This window comes from Chrysemys picta, chromosome 14, assembly GCF_011386835.1.
Source record: "Chrysemys picta bellii isolate R12L10 chromosome 14, ASM1138683v2, whole genome shotgun sequence".
NCBI lineage: Eukaryota > Metazoa > Chordata > Testudines > Emydidae > Chrysemys > Chrysemys picta.
Genome location: NC_088804.1, coordinates 15,300,550 through 15,327,748, shown reverse-complemented (window position 1 = coordinate 15,327,748; position 27,199 = coordinate 15,300,550). Strand labels below are relative to the sequence as shown.

Here is a 27,199-nt window from a genome sequence, read left to right as displayed (position 1 = left end):
TCAGTGCAGAATTCAAATATCTCCATAGTCCAGGGCTCTAAGCTATGATAAATGTCCCACCAATACAAAATAAATTTAAGTGAAAGTGAGCACAAAGAGAAGGGTTTTTTGTTACGGTGAGAATGCCATTGCTGTTTCTACTGCCTTTCGTTATTCATAGTGGCTATGAGCTGTTCTGCAAGATGGCTCAGATGCTGCTTGGCAAATGTCTGAAATGAATATAATTATTATATTTGGCCTACATAAAATAGTTATTTGCCGCACTGAATGTACTCTTGGTAGAAAAAAACAAGACTGTTTTCAGTGCTGTAGGATTCTCTAGTATACTGTGTTCTCCAACTTGCTAATTTACATCATAAAACTGAAGCCCTCTGCTTATTTGTTGAAATGAAAAATTATTTGTATTTTGGAAGGTCAAAGTGCTTTTGATGTGATATTTCCATGCTCTTATGGGATCTGCTTCCTGTCCGATTTAATTCAAAATTGACTTCTGGCCAAGGGATGGAACTCAATTTTAAAGTTAAATGGAAGAAAGAGAGACAACTATCTTATTACTAAACTCTGCCCTTACATGTCACTGGGTATCTGTGAATATGTAAATAATTAAATGACCCCATACTTCAAACACAATTAGCAGGTATTCCAGTATCCTGTAAATGGCACGGATCTTCACATCAATGGGTCCTCTAAATTTGTGATGGCTGGCCGCCAATAAGTATTGTTGAGTTTTTTGTTTGTTTTTAATAAAAACAAATCATATGTATGCTATCATCCAAAGAAGTTTGGACCTGAACAAACATAGTAAATGACAGTTAGCGCTGGTACAATTAATTTACGCTCAAACTTTGTCATTTATGTAGCTAACAGCAGTCTGCTACATGAACTTATACACAGCTTTAGACTAAATTCAGGACTCAAGACACCCTGTGGATTTCCTACACTCGCTAGAATACTTGGAGATCAGCAAGCAATGAATGGATTATCTTAATTCATAAATGCACTTTTAAATCTGTCACAGATATAACATTGATAATATTCATTTACTTAACTTTCCCAGAACATTGTGTGCTGAACAAAATGTGACACAATAGAAATAGTTTTTACGAACAGAGAGATTTTTCAAGATGTTTCAAGGCACATGAAAAACCACTCAGTGAAGGACAGGCATGTCACCACATCAAAGTTTAGGTGGCTGACAAGCCAGTGTGACGCATGCAATTCATGTCACTGGAAGGCATATCACATGCCATAAAATGTAAAATAGTATAGTAGAGCCACAGCTCTGCTTTATATTGCAGTCAACTATAATATGCAGTTATAACATACGACTGGGAAGTTAAATCAATCTTAAGCTATCCTGAGTTGGTGTTAAGTTCTAACAACTTCTCATAGATATTTCTTCAACAAGAAATTGTTACAAGGTATGCCATGTCACAGACTGTATGCATATATTTACGAAGATTTTGTTTGGTGTGTTTCGCCACCAACATTTACCTGCCAGTATTCAACTCTGATTCTTGAAGTACAGACTTTAGGAATTCTCTCCTTGCATGGTTATTCACCTTATCCACGTGAATCACTGGAAAGCAAATCAAAACCCCCAAATTAATATGATAATTAGTTATAAACTAAAATTAGAATAATCTTGGTTTTGGTATTTAGAGAAAAAGAGATGAGAAAAAACAAGTTTCCTTCCTCAGTGCTTCCTAAGAAATGCAACAATGAAAGCGAGAATTAAATCTAAACAGTCATGTGATCTAATGACATGTCACTGCCACCTTTATGTGCACAATGTCAGAAAAGATAGAAGCAGCATCTAAGTGTGCCACATGGCTGTCATTTTCTCTTAACAGCTCTGGCAGTCATGACTGTAAAAGCCAGTGGTCTTTATTGCTTTGTATATGAGAGGATTTACTGCATTTTCTTTCACCCAAGAAGCTAGTGATAATGATAATGTATGGCAGAATGCTTGTCCCTTCTGACAGCCTCAGTAATTTAATCCTCCTCTCCTGCCACAACACGCAATAAGAGAGGCATCTAGACCAGTGGATTGAGGAAATCCACAGCCTGATGTTTATTTAAAAAAAAAAAAAAAGCTGTATTGCTTCAGTTTAAAAACACACCCACCACTTAAATTTTTTGTATCACTAAAGTGACTGACAGTAAAACCATGATGAGAAAATTACAAAAAGGGTTTTAGAAAACTCCATATGAAGGTTTCTGGCATGGACTTCCTTCATTGGGAAGGGGGCTCTTTCTTAGGACATAGTAACAGTCTACAAGAATTAGAAGAGTGGTTTCGGGCCAATATTGCCTTAACGTTGTTACAGAATTTTACCAAGGAACCATCTTCTCTTAGAGTCCAGCCCCTTCATTAATTTATTTTGAAACCAAAATGTATTCCACCATTAACCAGGAAATCAGAAGTTCTGTATCCTCTTCATCTACTAACGTAACTCCATTTTGTCCACATAATCAACTCTTCACTCCTCAGAGACAAAGGCTTCTGATCTGTATAAGTCTCATAAAAACTTTGGAAGATTTCATTAATCTTTTCCATTCTATTGTCAATTCCCTGGAAGGTTTATATAAAGCAAAGATAACATTCTTCAGACCTGCTATCATTTATCTTATTTCCTTACCACTTTCTTGCCTTCTCAGCATTCTTATAGCAATATTTTCCATCCCTATGAAATATAAATGCTGTTTCCTTGTTATCAATGTTTGTCAACTAAACCTGATCTTTTGTATTGTCCTGAAAATAAATTTTAGGTGAAATTTAGAGTCAACTCTCAATGTACCTACCAGGTAAAGCCTACGAACAAAATGTGGGCTTTACCTGGAGCCTCAAAATGTTCCCCATATTTTTCAGACTGTATGAAATAAAAGCTAGGTTCACTCTGAAATGTGTACTTTGACGTGGCATTCATATAGTTAGCAGACACTAATTTTATTCTAAATGTTTCACCTGAATTGAAAAGTCTATGTGAATAAACTGCTTATTATGGCTCAGATCACCCCCTCTTGTGAAAGAAAAACTGTAGGAAGAAGCCTGAGATGAAGAAGAGGTGATTAAGTTTTCCTCGCACTATTGCCTTACCTGGGATGGTTTGGGGGGCTGTAGAGTTTGGAAGCACTCATGGATTTTTAGGAAAATTTACTTGCAGAGCCTGTCCCAAAGGACAGCTACATAGGGAACTTACAGTGACATAATGCAGCTCTAAACCTCCAACCAAGATTTCCATGCCAAAATCTAAGAGATTTGCTTCCCTCCCTGTCCTCTGAGTTCAGCAGAGCTCCATTTATGGGGAGCTACAGAGAATTACCGATGGGGGTACTACCCTGCTTCTGCCTAGAAATGAGGAATTCATTTTGTGGATTGGCTCTTCCATGCACTAATCAACTGAGATTATCTAAGATATTATTCTTTTACAAGATTTGTTTTTACTAATAGTAAAGCTAGTCTGCAGCTATCTCATAATGAAATCACAAATGTTAAGGTGGTGATGTAAGTGTTAAATAATTAAAATAACTGTTCCTTATTAACCAAAGATTCCAACAGATCATTTATGTCAGCTAAGACATAACAGCATTTAAAAAACAAAAACGTAACACTGCTTCAGTTATAAATAAAATAATAAAAACTCAAGGTTTTATTTACCAGAATTAATGATTTCTTAAATTACTTGTGGATTTACTATGATTTTTTTCATACAAAATCTAGAAGACTATTAGCTTGCCTCTAAGCTCAAAGTACATTTCTTTCTCCGCATGTAAATCTCATTTTTATTAAAGAAAATATTCAATTAACCCCAAATATTCTACATACTCAAATCTAATTAGGGATGAATAAGAGATGGAATAAAGCTATAGTAAACACACACACACACAGAATTCATTACTATTAGATTATTGGCCTCCTCACTGACATTATCAAACAGCAAATTCATTAGGACTTTTCCCTTATATGCAAAGCCAGTATCAAGTAGAAATTAGAGGACCAGTTATCGAAGTAAAACACTAGCAAGAATAAATCAACTGTATTGGAAAAGTGCTGCAAATTAGAACACTGTAGCCTTTAAGACAAAAAGTATTTCTAAAGAATTATTTGCTAGGATATTCTAAGTTATGAAAACAGTTTTACATTACAACAGCAAATGGAAAAACAGGGTTGTTATATCCCAGGTTTTGATTAGTAAAATTAAAAACAATTAAATGTATTATTGCCAACCCCAATCATTCAAAAATCACAAGTCACAACCAAAAGTCATGATACTGACTTAAAAACCAATGAAATTTTAAAAATAATAAATTCTGGATTCTGATGTTTGGGCCTTTAGGGTTTAGCAATCATAAGCATTAGAAACTTTTAAAAAGTTTTTAAATGAAAGCTGAGAGTCTCACATAATCACATGACTCCAGACCTGGGGATTTAAGAAAAAACACCCAAAATTGACATTCACCAAAAAAATTATTAGAAATTGCAATATTATTAATACTGATTGTCAGTATAGTTTAAGAACTGTCCTACTGCTAATTTTTTTACATATATATCCAAACCATTTCTGTTTTTTCCTGTCTCTAGACCACCACTGTGATTCAGTTCCTGGCCCCACTGAAGTCAAAGGAAGTTCTGCCATTGACGTCAATGAGGCCAGGATTTCACCCAGTATGTCTATTTCTTTCTTCATTTGCTACCTGATGTTAGACTAACAGTCCAAATTTAGTGAATCAGCACTTCTAAAAATAATGTAGGCCCATTAATGTGCTTTAGGGATTATAGTACATAAGATCACTTATTCTTATACCTGTTGATAAAGGCCCATTATATATTGGTTATATATGGATTATGTATTTTGGTTTCCAAATCTAATTTTGATTTGAAGGTATCTCCCCAGTTTGCCAAAACTATCACATCAGTTGACCTGTCCCTACGTACTTTAGTTAGAGAAGACCTCAAGTTCTCATATTTAAGACCACATCACATTTCTGAAGTTTAGATTGAGTAATAATATATGAACAGACTTTTGTAGTTAAATAGAAAAAAATACAGCAAGTACATCAAGTTTCAAGGTTGAGATAATGTGAAGTCACTGAGAATTCAAGACTCACAATCAAAATATTAGCAGCCTTTACTACAGCAGTAATAACTTCCTGTTTGTCAAAGAGACTATGCTTAAAACAATGCTGTATGTTCCAAACATATAGGCACATCTAATTATATGATTTCTCATTAAACTTGTGTTTGGATGTTAGAATTCTATGCAATTCTATTGATTAATGACTTTGAGTGGTTTTGACTCTTTTGTACTATGATGGTTAAACACTTTGTTTAAAATATGATAAAGATAATTTAGTCTCTGGTATTCTATAGGTATTTCCATTTTCAATAAATTAAATTGTTTACATTTTATGAGACACATTCTCAGCTGATGTATATTGTCATAGCTTCATTGATTTCAAAGCAGCTATGAGAATCTGCACCAGCAGAGATAAACTCCTATATGTGTGTGTATATATATAAAATATGGCATCTGTGCTATTTTCTAAAAGAATATTTAGAAATGGCAGATACAACCGGAATATCTACTAACTTTACTGTAATCAAAAGAGTTAAGGAAACAGAACTTATTAAACATTTTCTATAGGACTGACTTTAATAGAAGACATGAGGGTGTTCACAAATATATCATACTTACCATTGCTATAATTGTAGTGAACCCACTGTCCACTTTTTGGTTTAGGAAGTGACACTGGTGTCTCTTCTGCAAGGAAACTGTAGAATCTGCATTCTACAAACAGTCGCTGTATTGTGTCATCCATTGCAACTCGGGAATCAGTGAGAGTTAGGGATATAATCTCAATCCGAATTTTTTCTATTGACTGTTTTAAAAACAAACAAACAATAAACACACCATATTTCTTGTAATGTCAACTTGAACAAACAAACATGTAAGTCACTGGGATGTTTTGTACGGTGAAACATGATTTATTATGACAGAGCTACACTGAGGTTCTAATGCCCCTGTGTTTGCAGTTAACTGCGTTTGCAATAGACTCCTCCTTTGTATTTGAGGTTAAAAATACTTCCAACACAGTAGCAAAGGTGTTGTATATACATTTATCATCATTTAGTAACCCACTTGAAAAAGTCTCAACAATATTATGGATCAAACTTTTCCAGCTGGATGACTATCACTATATGCCTACTGAAGATTGCATTGCTATTAAACTAGATCTGATATAAAACATATGATGTCACATGAAGTAATACAGTACTTATGGAAATTTCACATATTAAACTCATCTAGTCTAGTTAAATTAAATAAATGTTTAAATGGATATTTTGACAGTACATTTAAAAACTCTAAATTGGCCTTCAACATACTTTCTTTTTCCTTATATTTTTGTCTTAATTTTGACATTTTTATATTTTATATTTGAAACTGTTGCTTTGTACCCCTTTGCTATTTTTGTAATCTTGGCAGGTTTTTGTGTATGTTTGTTTTGTTCGTTAACTTTATAAATGTACTGTACCCTACTATGGAGAGTTTAGGAGTCAAACATAACAGAGGGGGGGGTCACAAACATTTCCTTGAATAACTCTGTGATTTCAAAGAAAGAAAAACCACTGTGATTTCAAAATTAGACTACACAGATGAACATTCAAAGGATGAGATTCTGTTCTTCAAAGAGCAAATAGAACTCCTCGCAGTTCACAACTGTCAAGTTTTTCTTAACTTTAAAAAAAAAAAGTTATCTGCATTAATGACTATTTCTCCTATGTGGTGCTGGAAGACTTCTGGTTCTAAATTCAAATCATCTGAAGTAACAATCATAAAATTCAAAAATAAGACATGTTTAGAAGATCAGTTTTCTAGACTTCAGTGTAAGAACAGCAAATTCACCCACATCATGGTGGTTGCTGATGCATTTCAAAGCATATTATATAATTAATCACATTGAAAAGCATGAGTATCCTATTGTAAAAATATCCTTCATAAAGAAAAATTTTCATTGCCGTCAAGCCCCTTCAATATTTGATGAAGTAATTTTACCCCCTCCTTCAAAAGACATTTTCTTTTATTATGTATCCTAAGACACTTTAACTAAAAACCCAAATCTGAATATTTCAATAAGGTTGTTTTATTATTCAGTAGATTCATGGAAATTTTACTAGGATGACAGAGAAAATTCCACACCATTCTGTCTCCACTAATACAGGTACACGGCTTCAGCTGGCAATATTACTAGGATTAGCATAGTATGATGAAATATTTAAAGGAATTTTTTTTCTAAAACCTAATAAATCAAATGACTGCCAAATGTCATTAAAGTGATGGTCTTTGACTTGAATATGCTTTTCATATTCAAATTCAAAAAGAAAGAGATGAAAGCCAAGAAAGGTTACTCGGTTTCAACTAATAACCTCAAGCACTCTACATTCACATGCATAAAAAATGAAATTGGCTCTATTGTCTAATTTTACTTCAGAAACAACTCTTTTCTTTTTGCATTGTACGGATATATCAGCAGATGCATTTAAAGTGATAATCTGAGGGATTCTCCCCCCGAAAAATTATTTAGCAGTTACGTCAAACTAGTTTGTACACATACAATAGTTTATAAGTGAAAACCAAATATACTGTATTATCAAGTCTTTTCTCATAACTTAAAATTTTGTTTGACATACTTAGCATTTGTAATAGTATGCTATAGGAAAAAAACATTTATATTACTTTCCATTTTCAGACAGAGGAGAGGGGAAAATCCACCTATTGATGGCATACTGCTTTCTAATTTTTAAGGCGACAAATACTTGTAAATTGCATTGTTACAAAATTAAAAGAAAAATAAATGAATTGCTCTAGACTTTAAAAAAGAATATTTAGAGTCATGGTTTTATTATTATGAAGCATGCAACGTAGTGTATAATAAAGAGAACATAAGTTGATTTTTTTAAAAGATAATTTACATTTGCAAATCAAACTATGCAACTGCTAAAGACTAACAGCTAGTATTGAAGTCATATTTCACTATTAGTATAAAAACCACACATTTAGTATAAATAAAAATAAATGTCACAATATCAGCTATGAATGAAGTTTTAAACTACAGTTTTTGGTACTAGGCTGCAGAAAATTATATATTTATATTTTTCTGTTTCTCTGTTAGATTTTTCTTTATTCTCTACAGCCCACCTACTAGGTTTAATTACAGTGAAAAATAACTAGTTTATCATGACCAATTATTTCCCTTCAAATAATTCTGCTTTGATGGAAATTCAACATTTTGTTGTTGATGTAATAATAAAACAAAATTTAAGAAATGTTTCAATGGATTATATGGGTTGTTGCAGTAATGATAGAACAATTTGAGCTACTGATATACTGTTATTAAACCAATGAAACATCATTTAATATTTCAGGATTTTGGCTTGCATTAATTAGTCTATGGTATTAGTGTTAGCATAGTTCAGTTACATGTTGCTTCTAATGGTCTATAGGAGTATTTTTATTATATTTAGATACCTAAGAATGAAACAATATTATCATCAGTCTGTGATCTGTCAAGTCAAGTTTAATGCCTCTCTGGAGAGACCTTTGTAATTTAAGCTGTGTGCTATGCATTGCTGAAAATCCTTCTCAGACTTCATTTCAACATACATATGGTGTTTGGATTCTATTATAGAAATTTATATTATAGTTCCATTGAGTATTATTGGGCTTCAGTTATCCTATACTTCAAGGGAAAAAACAAACAAACCAAAAGACAGGCCAGATCCTCAGCCCTTGTAAATAAGCATAGCTTCACTGACTTCAGCTAGAAATACACCAATTGACACCAGCTGAAGATCTGGCCTTATGAGGCTGATGAACTTAGAAGAATCTTTGAACTCCCACAGTGTGCTTTAGGACTGTGTTAGATGCTACTTCTTTTTCAAGAAGGTTTAAGTAATGTGTTGAATACTCAGACATCAGACGTTTAGAGTAGTTGCAGTTATTTCTTGGCTTTTTCGTTTAATTTTTTTTTGTCTGAGCAAACAGCAAAGACAAACCTGGAATATGATTCTATGCACTCTTGGATGGCATCTACAGCAACTAGTATAATATATTCTGCAGTTTCTTTACCGACCCAGGATGAAATCCTGACCGCAGTGAAATCAATGGGAAAACTCCAAAGGGCCAAGATTTCACCCTCAGAATCAATAGTTTTAGGCAGTAACATGCTTGGATGTTTCTGGCCATTACAGAGTCATTTCTCATTGTCTGTCCATGCCAGAAGAAAGACAGGAACTCATAGATGTGGTTTAATAAGGGCATAACTTTATTCACTTATAATATCTGGGAGAATCTGGCAACCGATTGTACACTGCATGAAGGAGAGGAGTTTATTTTCCACTATCCAGATGTAGAACTCCAAACCCCTTTCCGTAACTCCCTTAAAGGGGGCCAGAAAAAGCAGGGGGGGGGAGCTCCCTGATGAGGAGACAGAGGAGCCCCAACCTCCACTTATTTGGCGCTCTTACAGGATGCTTCCCTTCAAATCATTTTCCAATCCATTTTATTCAACAACCATATCCCTTCCATACCGAGTACCTGAGTATCTTCCACAAGTTTTATGTATGAAGTTGCGACAAACCTAACCCCCCTACTCTACTCCAGACTAGCTATGGCGAAGGCAAAAAACCCAACCACCTCAGCCAATATGGCAGTGAGGGGAAGGGAAAGGGCAACTAGCCTAATGTCTACAACATGTCCTTTTGCCAAGTTCATGTCTGGGTGGGTGCTGCCACCCCGATCCTGGTAAAGGAGTGCCTCTACAAGGCTGCATGGGATAGAAATACTTCCCCAGTGCTTCTAGTCAACAGGAAGAACAATGCAGTGACCTTGTCCTAACCTGGCCCCAACTGCTTCCTGCCCAGGAAATTTTCCATCTTCGTCCCACCTGCTCTAAGAGAGGCCTTACCGGGGCAACACACTTTTCTTTGGACAAAGACCCACTCACATAAATGTTGCAGCAGGCACTTTTTTTCTTTTTACCAACCAACTTGTATTAATTCTGGTTATTTTAATTCTTCCTTTCATTTTTTCTCAGTTTCTTCACTTGCAGCAACTAATAGCAGACTTGTGAATTTAAGTATGTCTGGGGAGTATTTATCCAGGGAATATTGATTCAACCTTTCCTTTAAATCGATCATTTTGTGCATTGTTATGCAGTAATGCATTTACTACTGTTCACATTTACTGCTGACTGAATGAGAAACCACCAGCTAGTAAATTCAATACTGAAAACTGAAGCCTGAAAAACAAGCTAAGCTAGCCAGCTTTACATAGAACCATGATATCAGATGTCTTTCCCCTCCCTTCCTGAAGTTTTAGATTCTAGCAAATCAAGCTTCCCAAGCTTCACAGCTCCATACACAACCCTCTTTTCCATATCCAATGCCAGTTGATTCCCCCTGTTAGCAACACCTCTATCACCAATTACCTTTTTAAAAGGTAGAATGTTCCTTATGGTTTCCTAACTGGCCTAACCTTGAAGTTCTCATCACTCCTTTTTTAGTTTTTAGAACATTTTAGAACACAGGCTGAAATTAGTATTTACAATAATAAATTTGAGATTAATGTTTCTAGTAACAAAACACTTTCAAATAGGTTATATGCATACAAATACATGTGAGTGACATAAGATCAAGAATTCATGAAAAACACAATGATAAAACCCAATTAACACTGAAAAAAATAACTGGATTATTTTCTTTAAAAACCTGGGTTTTTTCACAGCTCAAAATACAGCTAACACCTGAGTAAGCAAAAGTGACTGAAAAGTAAATAAAACAGTGGGTTTTTTTCACCTCCCTCTGATACTGTTGCCACAAGAATGCCAGTCTGATTGATTTTATTGATTAGAGATGCACGACAATGCAAATTGTGGTTCTGTTAACAAACCAACAGTCTGGATCCAGTAGATACTCACTCAACAGATGACAGCAATAATTCCTTTGACCACCCTGACCCAGATCATGTGATTGAGATAATGTCAGTTTCTTAATAGCACTCTCATCTGTCAGGCCCTTATTAAACCCACAATTTAAAAAAGATCTCTTGGTTGGGATTTTGCAGAAACAATGGTCATGGAAATGAGAATTATCCTTTTTCAATCACTGCCATGGCACATTAATACAAGTTATGCTTAGAAGGAATCTTCTTCAAATACTGCTCTAGCTTTCTCCCCTTCTGCTTTAACTAGTCATTTGGAAATTATGGTAACCTGTGGGAGAAGGTGGTATCCATGTGCCCTTTCTTTATATTAGCTGTCTGCCAGATGGAGACAAACTATTACTATAGAAAATCTATACTCTTCTTGTGCTTCTTGTGGCAAAGTTCTTCACAGAGAGAAAGAATTTGAGAGTAGGCTTGTAAGAATGGAGGCAGGAAACCTAAAGGAGCACAACAAGTCTGTCAGAATCATATTTTTTTGCTTCAACTGAATTATTTAATTAAGATTTCATATCTGTAAATTCATGTACAAATTTAAATTGCTACCAAAGTATCAAACATCTACATTTGATAGTTAGCCAAAAAATGAAACCTGTGTCGACTCCTGAGGTAAAAGTGAATCATGCAGAGTTTGCAGCTCTTATTTGTCAGAGTGCCAGTATTAGGGTACGTCTATACTTACCTCCGGGTTCGGCAGTAAGCAATTGATCTTCTGGGATCGATTTATCGCGTCTTGTCTAGACGTGATAAATTGATCCCGGAAGTGCTTGCCATCGACGCCGGTACTCCTGCTCTGCGAGAGGAGTACGCGCAGTCGACGGGGGAGCCTGCCTGCCGTGTGTGGACCCGCGGTAAGTACCTTGTATTTCGAACTAAGGTACTTCGACTTCAGCTACGTTATTCACGTAGCTGAAGTTGCGTATCTTAGTTCAAACTGGGGGGGTTAGTGTGGACCAGCCCTTAGATTCTTTGTTAAAATGATACTGAGTAGTTATGTTCATTTTAGGTTGTATTTCTCAGCTCTGACTTTTTAAATACTAGTGGTGAGATACTACATAAGTTAGATATAAAATAAGACTTAGATGAAGCTATACTGAATATTTCAACAAAGAATGAAATTTCCTTGACTGCAGTTTTTAGAAGTCCAGCTTATTTGACACTTTATTTTTCCCCCTAAACACAAAGACTTAATGTATAAAATATGGGGTGAAGGAAAAAGAAAGATTTGGGCATCCACCTCTCATATGAGCGAAGAAGTGGACTAGGACTAAGAAATTATTTCTGTAAATATGACTCATTATATGAGTTTCATTAAGGGAGTACTGTTTTTCGTTCTATAAAGAGAAAAATCAAATTGCACCTGGCCCTTGAATGTGTGCAGTAAGGAGCCTCCCCTACAGTGGACTAATTATGTTGTAGTACCTGAGCTCTTTTACATGGCAGGGACTGCTACCTGTAAATTGCCCTCCCTTGCTCCACCTTCCCAAAAAGAGAGAGGCTGAAGGCAGGGAGGAAACAGGGCCACAGCCCTGCTCCTCATCCAAATTAGCCAGGAGAGCTGGAGTGTTGCAGAAGGGACTACACACTGTACCTATCTGATGAATTATGCAGAGGGCTCACTTCTCTTGCATGCTGAGGGGCTCTTCAGGGGCAGTGAGATTCTGCACTGTTCCCTACACGGGGGGGTGGAGGGTGGAGTGTCTATAAGGCATAATTGAGCCCAGAATTAGCTCACCATTTAACATTCTTTGTCAAGTTTATTTCCTTATAGAACACTGCACAAAAATAGACCCCCCCAAGTCACATTATTTCCTTAAGCACACATGAGAGGGCAAACTGTTTTTGCTGACGCACAGGGGACTGAATTGGGAACCTCCAGAGCTAAATGCATGAGTAGCTATAGAGGGAGCTAAAGAGTCAAAACTTTATAGCTAGGGGGCTCTTACAACTCCTATTTTCTGTGAATTGCATAGAGGGGGACTCTAATACACACACACCAACGGCGTACACATAACCAAAACTTTTCTACATTTGGTCTTATACACCAAATACCTTAGAAAATACTCTAAAAGGTACTGCCGGGATCTGAAACTCTACTTACTAAATGACCATTAATGACAGCATTAAACCTAGGTATAAGCAGGGGGCATTTGCACTTTGCTCCTAATGCTGTTCTCAGACACACAGAGGATATTGTCCAAACTTCCTTCCTTTATGTGGTTTGCTTTTGCTGTTAACTTTACATAACATAAAACGCTGTTTGGGATTCCTACTGAGCTTGGCTATGCTTAAGCTTTCTTCACACATTCCCCTTCGACTCTGCCCCTAGTTGACAAATTTTTCTTTTTAAAGAGGAATAAATAAAAAAAGATAAATATCTGGAATTATTTTACTTGCAGCGTTTACAAGCTCCAATGGCTTTGTAATGCTCCCTCCTCCCCTCCAAGTAGTGCTATGCATGCAGCAAAGATAATTGTTACTGTAACAGTGCAGTTGGAACCCACACTTCTGTACTGCAACCTAGCACAAGAAAGAGAGTAATTTGATTTTTCGATGGTAAAACACTGACCACTCATTTTTCAAGAACTGGATGAAGTGACAGGAAAGTACTAAGTGTCAACCTCAATAACCAGTTAGACACCTCAGTACCATCTATTCACACATGAAAATTATAGCAAATGCTTTGTGGGCTTCAGTTACCTTTAATTTCAAAAGCTAGGAGGACTCCTTAGATATTAATGGATGAAATGCAAAGAGCTCTCACTTCTGTTCTGTCTGTAGGGAGTTAGGCAATGTTGAGGTTACAGAATGAGTGTACCACATGTTTACATGACATTCAGGATAAAATATGAAGTAGTTATAACTTATAAAAAAGAAACTGTAACACAACAAACCTGAATCACAGAATCCTAGAATATCAGGGTTGGAAGGGACCTCAGGAGGTCATCTAGTCCAATCCCCTGCTCAAAGCAGGGCCTGATCCCAACTAAATCATCCCAGCCAGGGCTTTGTCAAGCCTGACCTTAAGAACCTGTAAGGAAGGAGATTCCACCACTTCCCTAGGTAACCCATTCCAGTGCTTCACCACCCTCCTAGTGAAAAAGTTTTTCCTAATATCCAATCTAAACCTCCCCCACTGCAACTTGAGACCATTACTCCTTGTTCTGTCATCTGGTACCACTGACAACAGTCTAGATCCATCCTCTTTGGAACCCCCTTTCAGGTAGTTGAAAGCAGCTATCAAATCCCACCTCATTTTTCTCTTCTGCAGATTAAACAATCGCAGTTCCCTCAGCCTCTCCTCATAACTCATGTGCTCCAGCCCCCTAATCATTTTTGTTGCCCTCCGCTGGACTCTTTCCAATTTTTCCACATCCTTCTTGTAGTGTGGGGCCCAAAACTGGACACAGTACTCCAGGTGAGGCCTCACCAATGTCGAATAGAGGGGAACGATCACGTCCCTCGATCTGCTGGCAATGCCCCTACTTATACAGCCCAAAATGCCGTTCGCCTTCTTGGCAACAAGAGCACACTGTTGACTCATATCCAGCTTCTCGTCCACCGTAACCCCTAGGTCCTTTTCTGCAGAACTGCTGCCTAGCCACTCGGTCCCTAGTCTGTAACAGTAAATGGGATTCTTCCGTCCTAAGTGCAGGACTCTGCATTTGTCCTTGTGGAACCTCATCAGGTTTCTTTTGGCCCAATCCTCTAATTTGTCTAGGTCCCTCTGTATCCTATCCCTACCCTCCAGAGTATCTACCATGCCTCCCAGTTTAGCGTCATCTGAAAACTTGCTGAGAGTGCAGTCCACGCCATCCTTCAGATCATTAATGAAGATATTAAACAAAACCGGCCCCAGGACTGACCCTTGGGGCACTCCGCTTGAAACCGGCTGCCAACTAGACATGGAGCCATTGATCACTCCCCTTGAGCCCGACGATCTAGTCAGCTTTCTATCCACCTTATAGTCCATTCATCCAGCCCATACTTCTTTAACTTGCTGGCAAGAATACTCTGGGAGACCGTATCAAAAGCTTTGCTAAAGTCAAGGAATAACACATCCACTGCTTTCCCCTCATCCACAGACTCTGTTATCTCCTCATAGAAGGCAATTAGGTTAGTCAGGCATGACTTGCCCTTGGTGAATCCATGCTGACTGTTCCTGATCACTTTCCTCTCCATTAAGTGCTTCAGAATTGATTCCTTGAGGACCTGCTCCATGATTTTTCCAGGGACTGAGGTGAGGCTGACTGGCCTGTAGTTCCCCGGATCCTCCTCCTTCTCTTTTTTAAAGATGGGCACTACATTAGCCTTTTTCCAGTCATCCGGGACCTCCCCCAATCGCCATGAGTTTTCAAAGATAATGGCCAATGGCTCTGCAATCACATCCGCCAACTACTTTAGCACCCTCGGATGCAGCGCATCTGGCCCCAGGGACTTGTCCTCGTCCAGTTTTTCTAAATAGTCCCGAACCACTTCTTTCTCCACAGAGGGCTGGTCACCTTCTCCCCATACTGTGCTGCCCAGTGCAGCAGTCTGGGATCTGACCTTGTTCTTGAAGACAGAGGCAAAAAAATCATTGAGTACATTAGCTTTTTCCACATCCTCGGTCACTAGGTTGCCTCCCTCATTCAGTAACGTGCCCACACTTTCCTTGACTTTCTTCTTGTTGCTAACATAACAAGAAGAAACCCTTCTTGTTACTCTTAACATCTCTTGCTAGATGCAACTCCAAGTGTGATTTGGCCTTCCTGATTTCACTCCTGCATGCCTGAGCAATATTTTTATATTCCTCCCTGGTCATTTGTCCAATCTTCCACTTCTTGTAAGCTTCTTTTTTGCGTTTAAGATCAGCAAGGATTTCACCGTTTAGCCAAGCTGGTGGCCTGCCATATTTACTATTCTTTCTACACATCGGGATGGTTTTTTCCTGCAACCTCAATAAGGATTCTTTAAAATACAGCCAGCTCTCCTGGACTCCTTTCCCCCTCATGTTATTCTCCCAGGGGATCCTGCCCATCAGTTCCCTGAGGGAGTCAAAGTCTGCTTTTCTGAAGTCCAGTATTCTGCTGCTCTTCCTTGTGTCAGGATCCTGAACTCGACCATCTCATGGTCACTGCCTCCCAGGTTCCCATCCACTTTTGCTTCCCCTGCTAATTCTTCCCAGTTTGTGAGCAGCAGGTCTAGAAGAGCTCTGCCCCAGTTGATTCCTCCAGCACTTGCACCAGGAAATTGTCCCCTACACTTTCCAAAAACTTTGAATGCCCCATTCTGGCCTAATTTTGAAGGGGGGGGGGGAGGGGAAGGGGCTTATATTTTAAAATCTATGTATTTTGCATGTTAGTTTCTTTAGAAAGGAGTATAAAGAAAATACACAGAATGAATTATCAAACAGCACATTTTCAGTTAGTAAAAGTACATTTCAGTACTATGAAAAGTGATTATGTAAATAGCAGCTTATTGCTCAGTACACCTGTTGCTCATTTATTCCAAGTCCTAATTAGTGACAAAAATAAGTTCGTACTACTTTCTTTTCCTGTCAGTGGAGCAGAGCAAATACAGCTGAGCGAGTGAGCTGGATTCTATTCTGAATTTATGTATCACCAACAGAATTGTTAATATTCCATTTAATGACCCTTTATTACACATAGTATGTGAGCTGGAGAAAATTCAAATTCTAGACCGTGTTTTTTAGGGCTATAGTTAGGAAAAAATCCAAAACCTTTTTTTTTTCTACTTGTAAAATTATTATAGTTTATCTGCACATAACTGCAACAAAATAAATATAGAACCTCATAAAGCTATTTGTACAAAGCCTTTTTTCCAGAGCAGAACTTGAGTATCATGCATTTGCCCTCCAAGTGTAGATTTTGGCAGATGCCTAAAAAAATATTTAGTCCCTCTGAATGGGTGACTAAGCAGTGTTGATGTGCACCTATTATCATACATTCTATTTTTATTTTGTGTAAAACTTGATGCCACAGACATAAAATAAGTCAGCCACTTAAGAGCTCCAGTTTTCCAGAAAACATTCATTTGGTACCAATTTAGGCATAAGTGTTTTACCCAATTACTGTTTCTTCACCCTTATGAAAAGTATTCAAGAATTAAGAAGGAATCCAATATACCGGTAATTAAAAATACTAATGTTTTAGGTCACTCTTTTCATTAAGGGTATGTTTATAAAGGGTTAATAAATGATTAATAGATGTTTTTTAATAAATGGTTAATCAACTAGTAGAGTCCAACTAGTCAATAGGTTACTTATAACCATTGGCTTCCTTGTTAAAGTTAAATTCAAATTATACCAGTTATTATGGTATTCTCCTTTTACCTGGAATTTACCAAAAATATACTATAATTTCTGACATAGCATTTATGTACACACTGTTTTTCATCTAAAGGCACCTTACCAAATCTTTATATGTCCTGTCTGAAAACAGAGAAATTGCAGCCCTTTTGTCAATTTCTATTTTGACTATACAACCATTTATCAGTACCCTTTAGTTTTGGTTTTTATTTTGTTTAAAATTTCCCAGGAATGTATCAGTGTTTATCAAAATTTTTTTTTAAAAAGTGAAAAATCAGTAAAAACTGAAAGCAAAGGGCCCATGATGTCTGAAACTCACAGGTTGCAGTGGCCTCTATACTCGTGGTGATGGTCTCGATACTGTGGCTCTGTGCCACCATGATGTAGCTGCAATGAGCCAGATTTAGGGAGTTCCATCACTTCCAAAATTTGGCTGAAGAAACAAATTGGTAAAACCTCAATAATGATTTTTTTAAAGCCAGGAATTTTTCAGAAAAAAAAAAAAAGGAGCAAAAATAAAAAATAAATGGCCTTAAACTTATATCTCAAGGAGTAATTTTTTTTCTTCACTCTCACCTATCTTTGGTGCTGTCCTTTTCAGATCCTCAAATTCTCCTGCAACATATTTTGTTCTAAGATATTTCCTCAGTGGCATTTGGTGCAAACATTTTACCGGTACTCTGTCTGGGGAAAGCTCTTCTAGTTGGTCATAGATTTCCACAGTCTAGTCACAAGTCACAGTGGTGCAACTAAGATAATGGGCCTGGTTTGGTTTACCGAGGCACTATGCTCTTCTTTCAAAACCTAGTCAAAATTGCTTACTTCCAAATGTTGTACCATTTGTGTTTTTTTATTCTGAAATTGGGTGTCTCTCTATGGACAAAAACTATTAAGTCTTTTGTAAGTGCAGCTTGAAGCAAGTGGACTAGTAGCACAGGCTTTGTGAACCATAAAGAAACCTATCATTTAGTGTTTAATTTCAGAATTGTTTTAACTAAAATATCCCTGCCAATCTATTTAAATTCACCACGTACTTGCCAAGCATTTAATCATTTAGTTTATTTTACCACATAAAAACTGCTCTGGAAAAATTAAGTTTGTTCTGGGAACATTAACATTTCCATTAATTTCTTCTTCAGCTGTTTTTTATGGTGATGTTATGTCTGTCAAATACTCAGGCCTTGTCTTCACTACCCGCCTGGATCGGCGGGTAGAAATCGATCTCTCGGGGATCGAATTATCGTGTCTCGTTGGGACACTACAATCGATCCCTGAATCGACACGCGTACTCCACCAGCCCAGGTAGGAGTAAGCACCGTCGACGGGGGTGCCGCGGCGGTCGATTTGCCGCCCTCCTCACAGCGGGGTAAGTCGGATCGGATACGTCGAATTCAGCTAAGCTATTTGCGTAGCTGAATTTGCCTATCTTAAATCGATTCCCCCCCCCCAGTGTAGACCTGGCCTCAGTCTTTCCCTCTTTACTATAGTTAAAAATAATTACATTTTTCTTACATGGCAGTCTCTCAAACTATGAAATAATGTTCAACCATAAACAAAGTTCTCTTTATTTTCATGAAAATGAAGAGTGCTCAGCTGTACCAAACAAAGGCGTGTTAGCCAATACTTTAGCAGTACTTCAGCACTCTTACCAATTTTTCACTTATGGAAGAGATCTACCTTGGATTTTCTTTTCTTTTGCTTTTTGTCTAGGAACAAACTGTAAATAAATTAACCAGTCCTAATAATGTCAATGTCATTATCAAGAATTCTGTGTTGTATATTACAGTCTTACAGAGTAGCATCTTGCACATTTCTCTTTTCCCAACTTTTAAATGTAGACTTTCAAGGAGAGGTACAGATCTAAACAGCAGTCAAACCAGCTTTTTGATAGCTCTGTATTATATCAGAAAGTGGAGACAGTTGTGGCAATGAACAGACTAATTAAATACTGCTGATCAGAACAGTAACTGTAACATGTCATTAAAAAAAAAAAAAAAAAACCACAACGGTTTCCCAATCCTTTTTTAGCCTATAGGAAAACAAACTCTCACAAAGATTCCCAGAAGTGGCTACAATATTCCAGGTTTGGCTGAACCTGAATTGAATATAGAAGCACTAAACGTCTATTCTCAACATCCAGAACAAAAATCAAGTCTTTTTTTTGGTGATTATATTGCATTGCACATTCACATCTAGATTACTGTTCACTATTATCTAGAAAGCTTTTCCAACATTATTGCTCTCCAGGTTTTTTTTCTTCCAAGTGAATATCTGTGTTCTCGGTTTTATTTTTCCTCAAAATGTACTAGCTTGTGTTTTTTCATGTTGAAAATCATGTACTATTTTCTACCCATATTTCTAAACTCACTTGGCACCTTTGTATTATAATATTTCTGCCCAATATCACCAGTAAATTTTCTTAAGCTCTTTGCACCATCTTCTCATTAATCAATTAAGCTATTAAATAAATTTTCTAATGCTATTTGAAACTTCTCCTTATATCACTTTTGTTGTTGTTGAAAGCTCTTTAGCTTGTTTACCTATCCAAGTCATTTGAATTAGTTGTGAGGGGAAGATTTCATGATGTACTGTAGTATCAGATGTTTTACTAATATTTTCTAATTGATTTATTTAGTTGAATTAAGCTCGTCTGGCAAGATTATTTCTTCATAAATTCATACAGCCTACCATTCACAGTCCATTAGTTTTTAAATGTTTAGTGGTGGTGTTTTTTATCTCAGCCCCCTCCCTCTTAATATTTGTTCCATTATTTCACTAGATTCAGAAGTAACGTATACCATTTGGTAACTCCTACAATCTGATTTGTTTTCAGAAGGTTGATTCCATATTTAATTATTTTTCAATCTTCTGGCAGTTGATCAGTTCTCCATAATTTTTCAGAAATAGCTGTCAGTGGTTCAGTAAGTTCACTGGCTAATTCTTTTAAATTCTGGTATGCATTACACTTCAATTTCCTGACATTTGCCTTCTAGAAATCTAATACCCTTTTACTGCTATGCACTTCATTCCCGTTCCTTGCTATGGTGCATTGAAGAAATTTGTGGACATTGGTACCTTATCTGTTTAAGTGGGGTCCATCAAATCCTTTATCAGAGTAGATTGTTGAGAAGGTTGTTGAAAGATAATTTTGATATTACCTGGACACTTCACACTTCTTTCACCCTTTCACTTTGGCTTTAGTCCTTTTTTGATCTTATTGACTAATCATGACCTCTTAATGATGGAGTATGGTCATAGGTTAATGCTTATTCTCTTAAATGTGTGACCATGAAGTTTTAATAGCTTGCTTTCAGAACCTCAGTGGGGTAGATGGTACTGGATGAAGGATTCACTTTCTTCCTTCACCATACATGCCAGTACGGTGTTCATATTTTCCCAATGTCTGACTGAGGCTGGATTTGGATGAGAGCATGCTGGTTGAAGTCCAATCCTGGCAAGACAGAGGTATTACTAGCGGATAAAAATCATGAATGAAATACAAGTGGAAAATGAAAGACGACTAAGGCTTATGAAATTTTGGACAAAGTACAAGCACCAGCCTCACATGACAGAGTCAGGCCGAGATTTTAAAAATTGGTTATCAGAAACTCCTAAATCTATATTTAAGCACCTAAATAAGTAGTCAGATTTTCAAAAGTGCTGAATACCCAGCAACCCTCAGTGAAGTTAGAGCTCAAGCAAATACAGCCAGAGTAACCTGAATGTATTATAGTCCTGCAGGAGGGAAGGATGAGGGGAGCATAAGAAGGCAGCCATGATTTTAATATTGACTGTAATGGTCCAGATCCTCAGCTGGTGTAAATTGGCACAGCTCCACTGACTCAAGGAGCTGTACTGATTTACACTCGATGAAGATTTGGACCAGTGTATCTGATTTTCAGGCCCCAGCCTCCACTTATGTGTGAAGAGCTCTGCATATGCACACCTATGAATCCATTTGGGGTTGTAACACCTGTATTTGCAAGTTTGTGTGTGCAGGTGCCAGGTTTTACATGGGTAAGTTCTATCCAATCACATTAGATATTTCAAACTTACATGTGGGTGATACTTCATAGTATATGCACATGCAAGAGGACCTGTATGCACAAATGGAAGCCAGGATAAGGCCCCAATGAAAATCAGGCCCATTACACCTACTGTAATGATAAAACTATATTCTCCCCTTTGATGTATGCATACAATTCATAAATGATATTCAATGCCAGTGCAAAAGGAGCATATTAAAAATTGAAAAGTGTTTATTGCTTCTTACTACGCACATTTCACTGTGTGCATTATGGATGTTCAACCTTTCACAACACATTTTACTGAACACCAGAACCACAACCACCTGGCATTGCTGGTTCTTGTTATTTAACAGTAACATCCAAATTAGTTACATCATGAGATCTTCATTTGGAGAAACTGATTATGACAGTTTTCACTAAACTACTATTAGTGCACGCAAAATACCCTTACCATATCTGCCATGAAGGAAAAAGATGTAAACATACCTAAAGGAAAACGGGACCACCATTGTATAAATTGCTTTTGCCAGTAATTGCCTTGCGGGCACATTTTAAAATAACTTGGAAGCTGACAGCAGTAAATTTTATTGTGATAATTGAAAACTATATTATTACTCAAGATGATAAAGTGCAGAGGTGGGGGGTGAAGGGAGGAGGGATGGAAGAGAAAAGGCAATTGTTAATTTTTTTAGACTATGCCAAAGCAAATGCAAATTTCTAGTTTTGATATATATTTTGAGGACCCGAAACAAGGCTTTTAATCAATGTATTATACATCAAATTGATAATGTTAACTTCGGATTATTCAAATGTATGAAATATTCATAGAGAACTGTCCAAAGTTTTACATTTCCCTGACTTTTTTCTCTATTAATTATCATGCCTGGAAGCTTTTTAGTAAAAGCAGCAGCCATCAGCCTGACTGAACCTGACAAGCTAGCAAGGCCCAATTATACTGGCACTCTGTGGCACTTTGATGTACTGGAAACGAAAAGAGATAGGGGCAAATTGTATAGCACATTATGTTAATGACTTGATTTAATCCAGCCACTAAACTTTATGTAGCCTGTTAAAAAAGATGCTAACACTAATTACGCCACTTTGGAAAGGAAAGAAGGGGACAAGCATTTCATACCGACAAAGTGAAGCTCATAAATGTTGTAAATGAAATGAAACAAAATGAAGTAATCTATGATTAATTATACATCACAGACATGAAGAAAAGAGAAAGAAGCAAGTAGTACAGCTAAGTACTGGAAAATCTGTTAGATTCCTTTTATGATCAACATATCTAAGAAAAAACCATGAACTGTCTGATTTGCAACATGCAAAAAAGAAATGGTATGATCTTAAATGGCTTAAACAGTGTGGCATGCAGTTCAGATTCACAGTATAATTAGCATGATCTGTAAAAATCAGAAGTTTTATTTACAGTGTTTTAATGATTGCAGGATATTTATCTCAGACATAAAAGTAAGGTACTGATTTTTAATTAAAAGAAAATTAGTTCAATCTAAGTTTTATAAATTGTATTCTTTGAATTAACTAAGTTTTCAGAAACAGGAACCCATTTTTCTCCTAATTTTGAATTATATGCTCCAGGCCACCAACACCAACCTTATTTCAAATCTATTGATGTAATACTTAGAAACTTCTAGGTTCTTCAGTAATCTTATCTACCTTCTTGCACATTTGCTTTGTTTCCTGATGAACAGATCAATAGGGAAAGGAAGATGCTAATGATCCATAAACTAATCTTTCTAAAATAGAAAATCTTTTATGATTGTGCTTAAATCATTTTGATAAAATAAACTGTAGTGCAGTACAACTCTAAATTTGTTCATCAACTACATCATTGTTTGGCTTAATGGTGATGAGTAATTTCCTTTTTAGTTCACACTGTTACAGATTAAAGAATTTTATGGCATTCACTAAGTAATTAAATATAATGCAGTTCCACCTATTAAAATTACTTAGGTATCTCTCTCTAATTCAGATATGAGGTAGCGCTTCTGAACCTCTGTGAAAAATGATGAATAGATGTGCAGCCAATCATGCATGAAACATTGCTTAATGTAGCTGGTTACATTATAAGATGTTGCTCATGCTTTACTGAGCTAGTGTCTGACCACAAATCAGACTATTATTGACCATTGTAGATAATCACATTTTGGAATGTTAAAAAGCCAAGGTCACTCAGCCCAAGTAGGTTATAACAGTGTGATATCACTCAAATAATCCTCTCAGACACAACAGGAAAAATCACTCAAGTACTCGAGACAGTTAGAAATCTTACAGTCAATTTTTTTTGAGGAACTAACTTCTTTACTTTATAAAGACTCAACTTCAGGTCTATTCAGCTAAATTAAAGTCTTTATTCTCCTTGTCTTTAGGAGACACTTACCACATTTTTAGTAAAGAAAATGTACAGAACCAAGTTTTCCAAACTTGTTCTATCTTGTGTGTGTGTAATTATGTGCAAGCCATTTTTATTATCTCTTGTGCATACAAACAACAGTAGAAACTACTCATGAAACTCCCCTTTGCATGCTAAAGTCAAGGAAATGCTCTTTTCACATTCTATCATTTATACAAATGCAGAAAACAGTACATGCAATAGAGTGCATGAGCAAAGTTGCACCACGAAAACAGAGATTGTGAAAAAGCTTCTTTGGAAAAATGGCTCTCAGTGCTGCAGTTAGAAGAAAGATGAGGAAGGATAAGAAAAATGATCTGTGAACATTTCAGCTGATTAAAAACTAAATATCAGTTTAATGTGTTGTCAACATCTTAAAGTCAATGGAAGTGGGGCAAGGGGCTGATAAGGACAGGGTGGGTACTCTGGTATTGTGGAGGTCATGAGAATGGAAATTACTCCTCTTGAACAGTGGTCATGGTGTCTGCCACAGAGAGAGAACTGGTGCTTTCTGTGTAAATAAGACAATCACTGGCAGGTTTTCTGCATGAAGTACAGGATCAGGAAGAGAATTACAAGAGAGAAAGTTTCTTGGAGATTCAGGTTTCAAACACAATTACTCTCTATGGACAAGCAATTAATGCACGAGTTCTGTTTTAATTCAAAGTGGCACCAGGCTGATGAAAGCCTCTAGCTGCACTTTCCTTTTGTGCAGTTTAACAAACAATAAATGAAAAAAACAATAATATAAATCATAAATGGTAGCTCCTATGTTTTCACAGAGATCCCTTTCATGGTTTCGGGTCAGCCCAACACAGCATTCTTTCAAGGTGTGAGGTCTAAGTAGCCCGAGCTGTACTTAATTAGCTCACAGATGGTAGTGCCTCCATAAACTGCCTCTGAACTCTGGATGGAAATTAATCCCTGAAATCATAGGAATTATTCTGATTCAGTGGAGCCTCCTTTTAGGGAAACCACCAGTGTGGCAGGTCTTCTGTGTCCCCAATGGGGGTACAAAGACACCTGTACACTGTCATATACATATATCAAACACAAAAAAGTTATGTAAAAAGATTATTATAAAGGTAGCAAAATCAAGCCCTCAAAAGTTAGGAAATGTCAGAGGTTGCCTGTGCAACCTGAATTCAGCTCCCTTATACAGTAACTCCTCACTTAAAGTTGTCCTGCATAACGCTGTTTCGGTGTTACGTTGCTGATCAATTAGGGAACATACTCATTTAAAGTTGTGCAATGCTCCACTCTTATGTTGTTTGGCTGCCTGCTTTCTCCACAGCTGGTAGCCACCCTACGCCCACCCCCACCCTCCCAGTGTCTCCTGCCTGCCGGCAGACCCCACAGATCAGCGCCTTCCCCCTCCTCCCCCCGCTGCCTGCCCATAGCAATCAGCTGGCTGGTGGCATTTTGGAGGCAGGAGGGAGTGGGGAGGAGTGAGGACTCAGTGCGCAGGCTCCTCCTCCCTCCCCGAACGCCGCAAGCCAGCTGATTGCCCCGGGCAGGAGGTAAGGAGGAGGAAGGGGGAGCCTGCGCTAAGTCCTCGCTCCTCCCCCTCCCTCCTAAACGCCGCAAGCCAGCTGATTGCCCCGGGCAGGAGGGAGGCGGGAGGCAGGAGGAGTGAGGACTCGGCACACCTGCCCCCTCCCTCCCCTGCCTCCTGCTGGTGGCAGTCAGCTGGCTTGAGGCGATTTGGAGGCAGGAGGGAAGAGCGAGGACTCAGTGCACAGGCTCCCCATCCCTCCCCTGCCTCCCGAACGCGGCAAGCCAGCTGACTGCCCCGGGCAGGAGGGAGGAGCAAGGACTTGGCACGCCTCCCCACTCCCTCCCCTGCCTCCCGAATGCGGCAATCAGCTAGCTTGCGGCGTTTAGAAGAGAGGGGAGGGAGGGGGGAGGAACCAGGATGCAGCATGCGAAGTAAAGGAGGAGGAAGTGGGGAGAAGAGGCGGGTCAAGGGTGGGGGCTTGGGTGGAGTGGGGGGGGGGCTGAGGGTTGACCCCCCCGCCCCTGCTGCTTGCAGAGTAGGGGAAGCTGCCCTGAAACCTAACCCCCTCATTTACATTAATTCTTATGGGGAAACTGGATTTGCTTATCATCGTTTCACTTAAAGTCGCATTTTTCAGGAACATAACTACAGCGAGTTACTGTACATATGCATTGTGATACAGTCTTTTATTATATGATCACACATCATTTGCCCCCCCCAAATCTCCCTGCCTCATTCACTGCACAGAATGGATGGTGCTCATTTAATAGACAGCTATTCAATATTTTGTTTTTTCCTCATTATTCAATGTCTGACCCAAGGCCATATTTTATTTCACACTAGTCAAACCCTGCTCTGAAGCCAGAACTATTAATTTCCTGATGGGCTTTTCTGTGGTGCTCATCATTACAGAATCTTAATGCTCCAGAAAGATTATTTTTACAACATCTCTGTTATATGTGGCTGTATTATTCCAATTTTATAGATGGGGAATGGAAGTACAGAGATATTAAGTTCCAAAGTATCCACTAATTTTGGGTGTCCAATTTGAGACACTTAGGACTTGATTTTTCAGAGTACTTAGCGTTATGCAGCATTTTACAATATATGTCAAAAACAGCTGTCATTGACTGCAGGTGCTGTTGTATGTGCTCAGTACTTCTGCAAATCAGACTGCAGGACATCAAGTCAGGCACCCAGAAAACGAGGAACACAATTAGTAATCAACTATGAAAATTTTGGTGTGACTTGACTGGAATCACATCACACAGAATTCTGTGGCATAGGCAGGGATTCAATAACCATGAGACCAACCTCTCATCCTGCACCACCCTGCCTCTTTCACTCCACGCTTTCCAACTTCTGCAATGAATGAAGCAGGGTTCTTACAGATAACAGCCTCTTGCACTACACCCCCCACCCCCAATTCATCCCCAGAGCAGGTCCATACTGTTCACTGAAGGAGGCAGGGGTCTTTGTATGTCATCATGTAATTAAAGACTGCAACATAATGCATAATGCATAAAGCACAAGGGGCCTGAATTAATGCAACCTTAATTCTGGCATTTTCTAGCTTCTGAGTGCTTGACTTTGCAACATTAACAAAGTCCTCCCAACACAGTGTGTGTGTGTGTATGTGTAATGTCCCAGGTTTTTAAAAAAAGCAAACTGAAAAATTCCATCATGTGGCATCACACTGACACCCACACGGGTCATCAGCATGGTAGATCCACCACACAGACCTCTGCCACTTCAACCAATGGCGTAAATAATAGCTATAGTAGGTTGTAATCCTGCATGTGGGCCAGCACTAGACAAGATGGGACACTTTACCAGTTGCTTTTACAGATTTTTGACAGCAGAGAATGGTGAGATTTAGGAATCTTGGATTCTATTCCAGATGCTGGAGAGGTGTTCTCTAGTGGGCATAGACTCTTCTGCCCA

The 27,199-nt window shown here is 37.9% G+C and overlaps 1 protein-coding gene across 7 annotated transcripts in view; it reads right to left on the bottom strand.

The window, feature by feature from the left end:
• The window catches only part of RPGRIP1L (RPGRIP1 like), a 128,685-nt gene that overhangs the window by 11,822 nt on the left and 89,664 nt on the right, over positions 1-27,199 (bottom strand). For 2 of the 7 annotated variants that reach the window (XM_065567015.1, XM_065567016.1), the window contains exons 23-24: positions 5,700-5,883; positions 1,495-1,579 (exon numbers count right to left, since the gene is read on the bottom strand). The exons of 2 other annotated variants lie outside the window; for them this stretch is intronic. In XM_065567015.1, the coding sequence (XP_065423087.1) occupies positions 1,495-1,579; positions 5,700-5,883 (269 nt within the window). Of the gene's footprint in view, positions 1-1,494; positions 1,580-5,699; positions 5,884-20,393; positions 20,765-27,199 lie in introns of those variants that run through there. 3 more of the 7 variants (XM_065567017.1, XM_065567018.1, XM_065567019.1) reach the window with 2 other exon arrangements.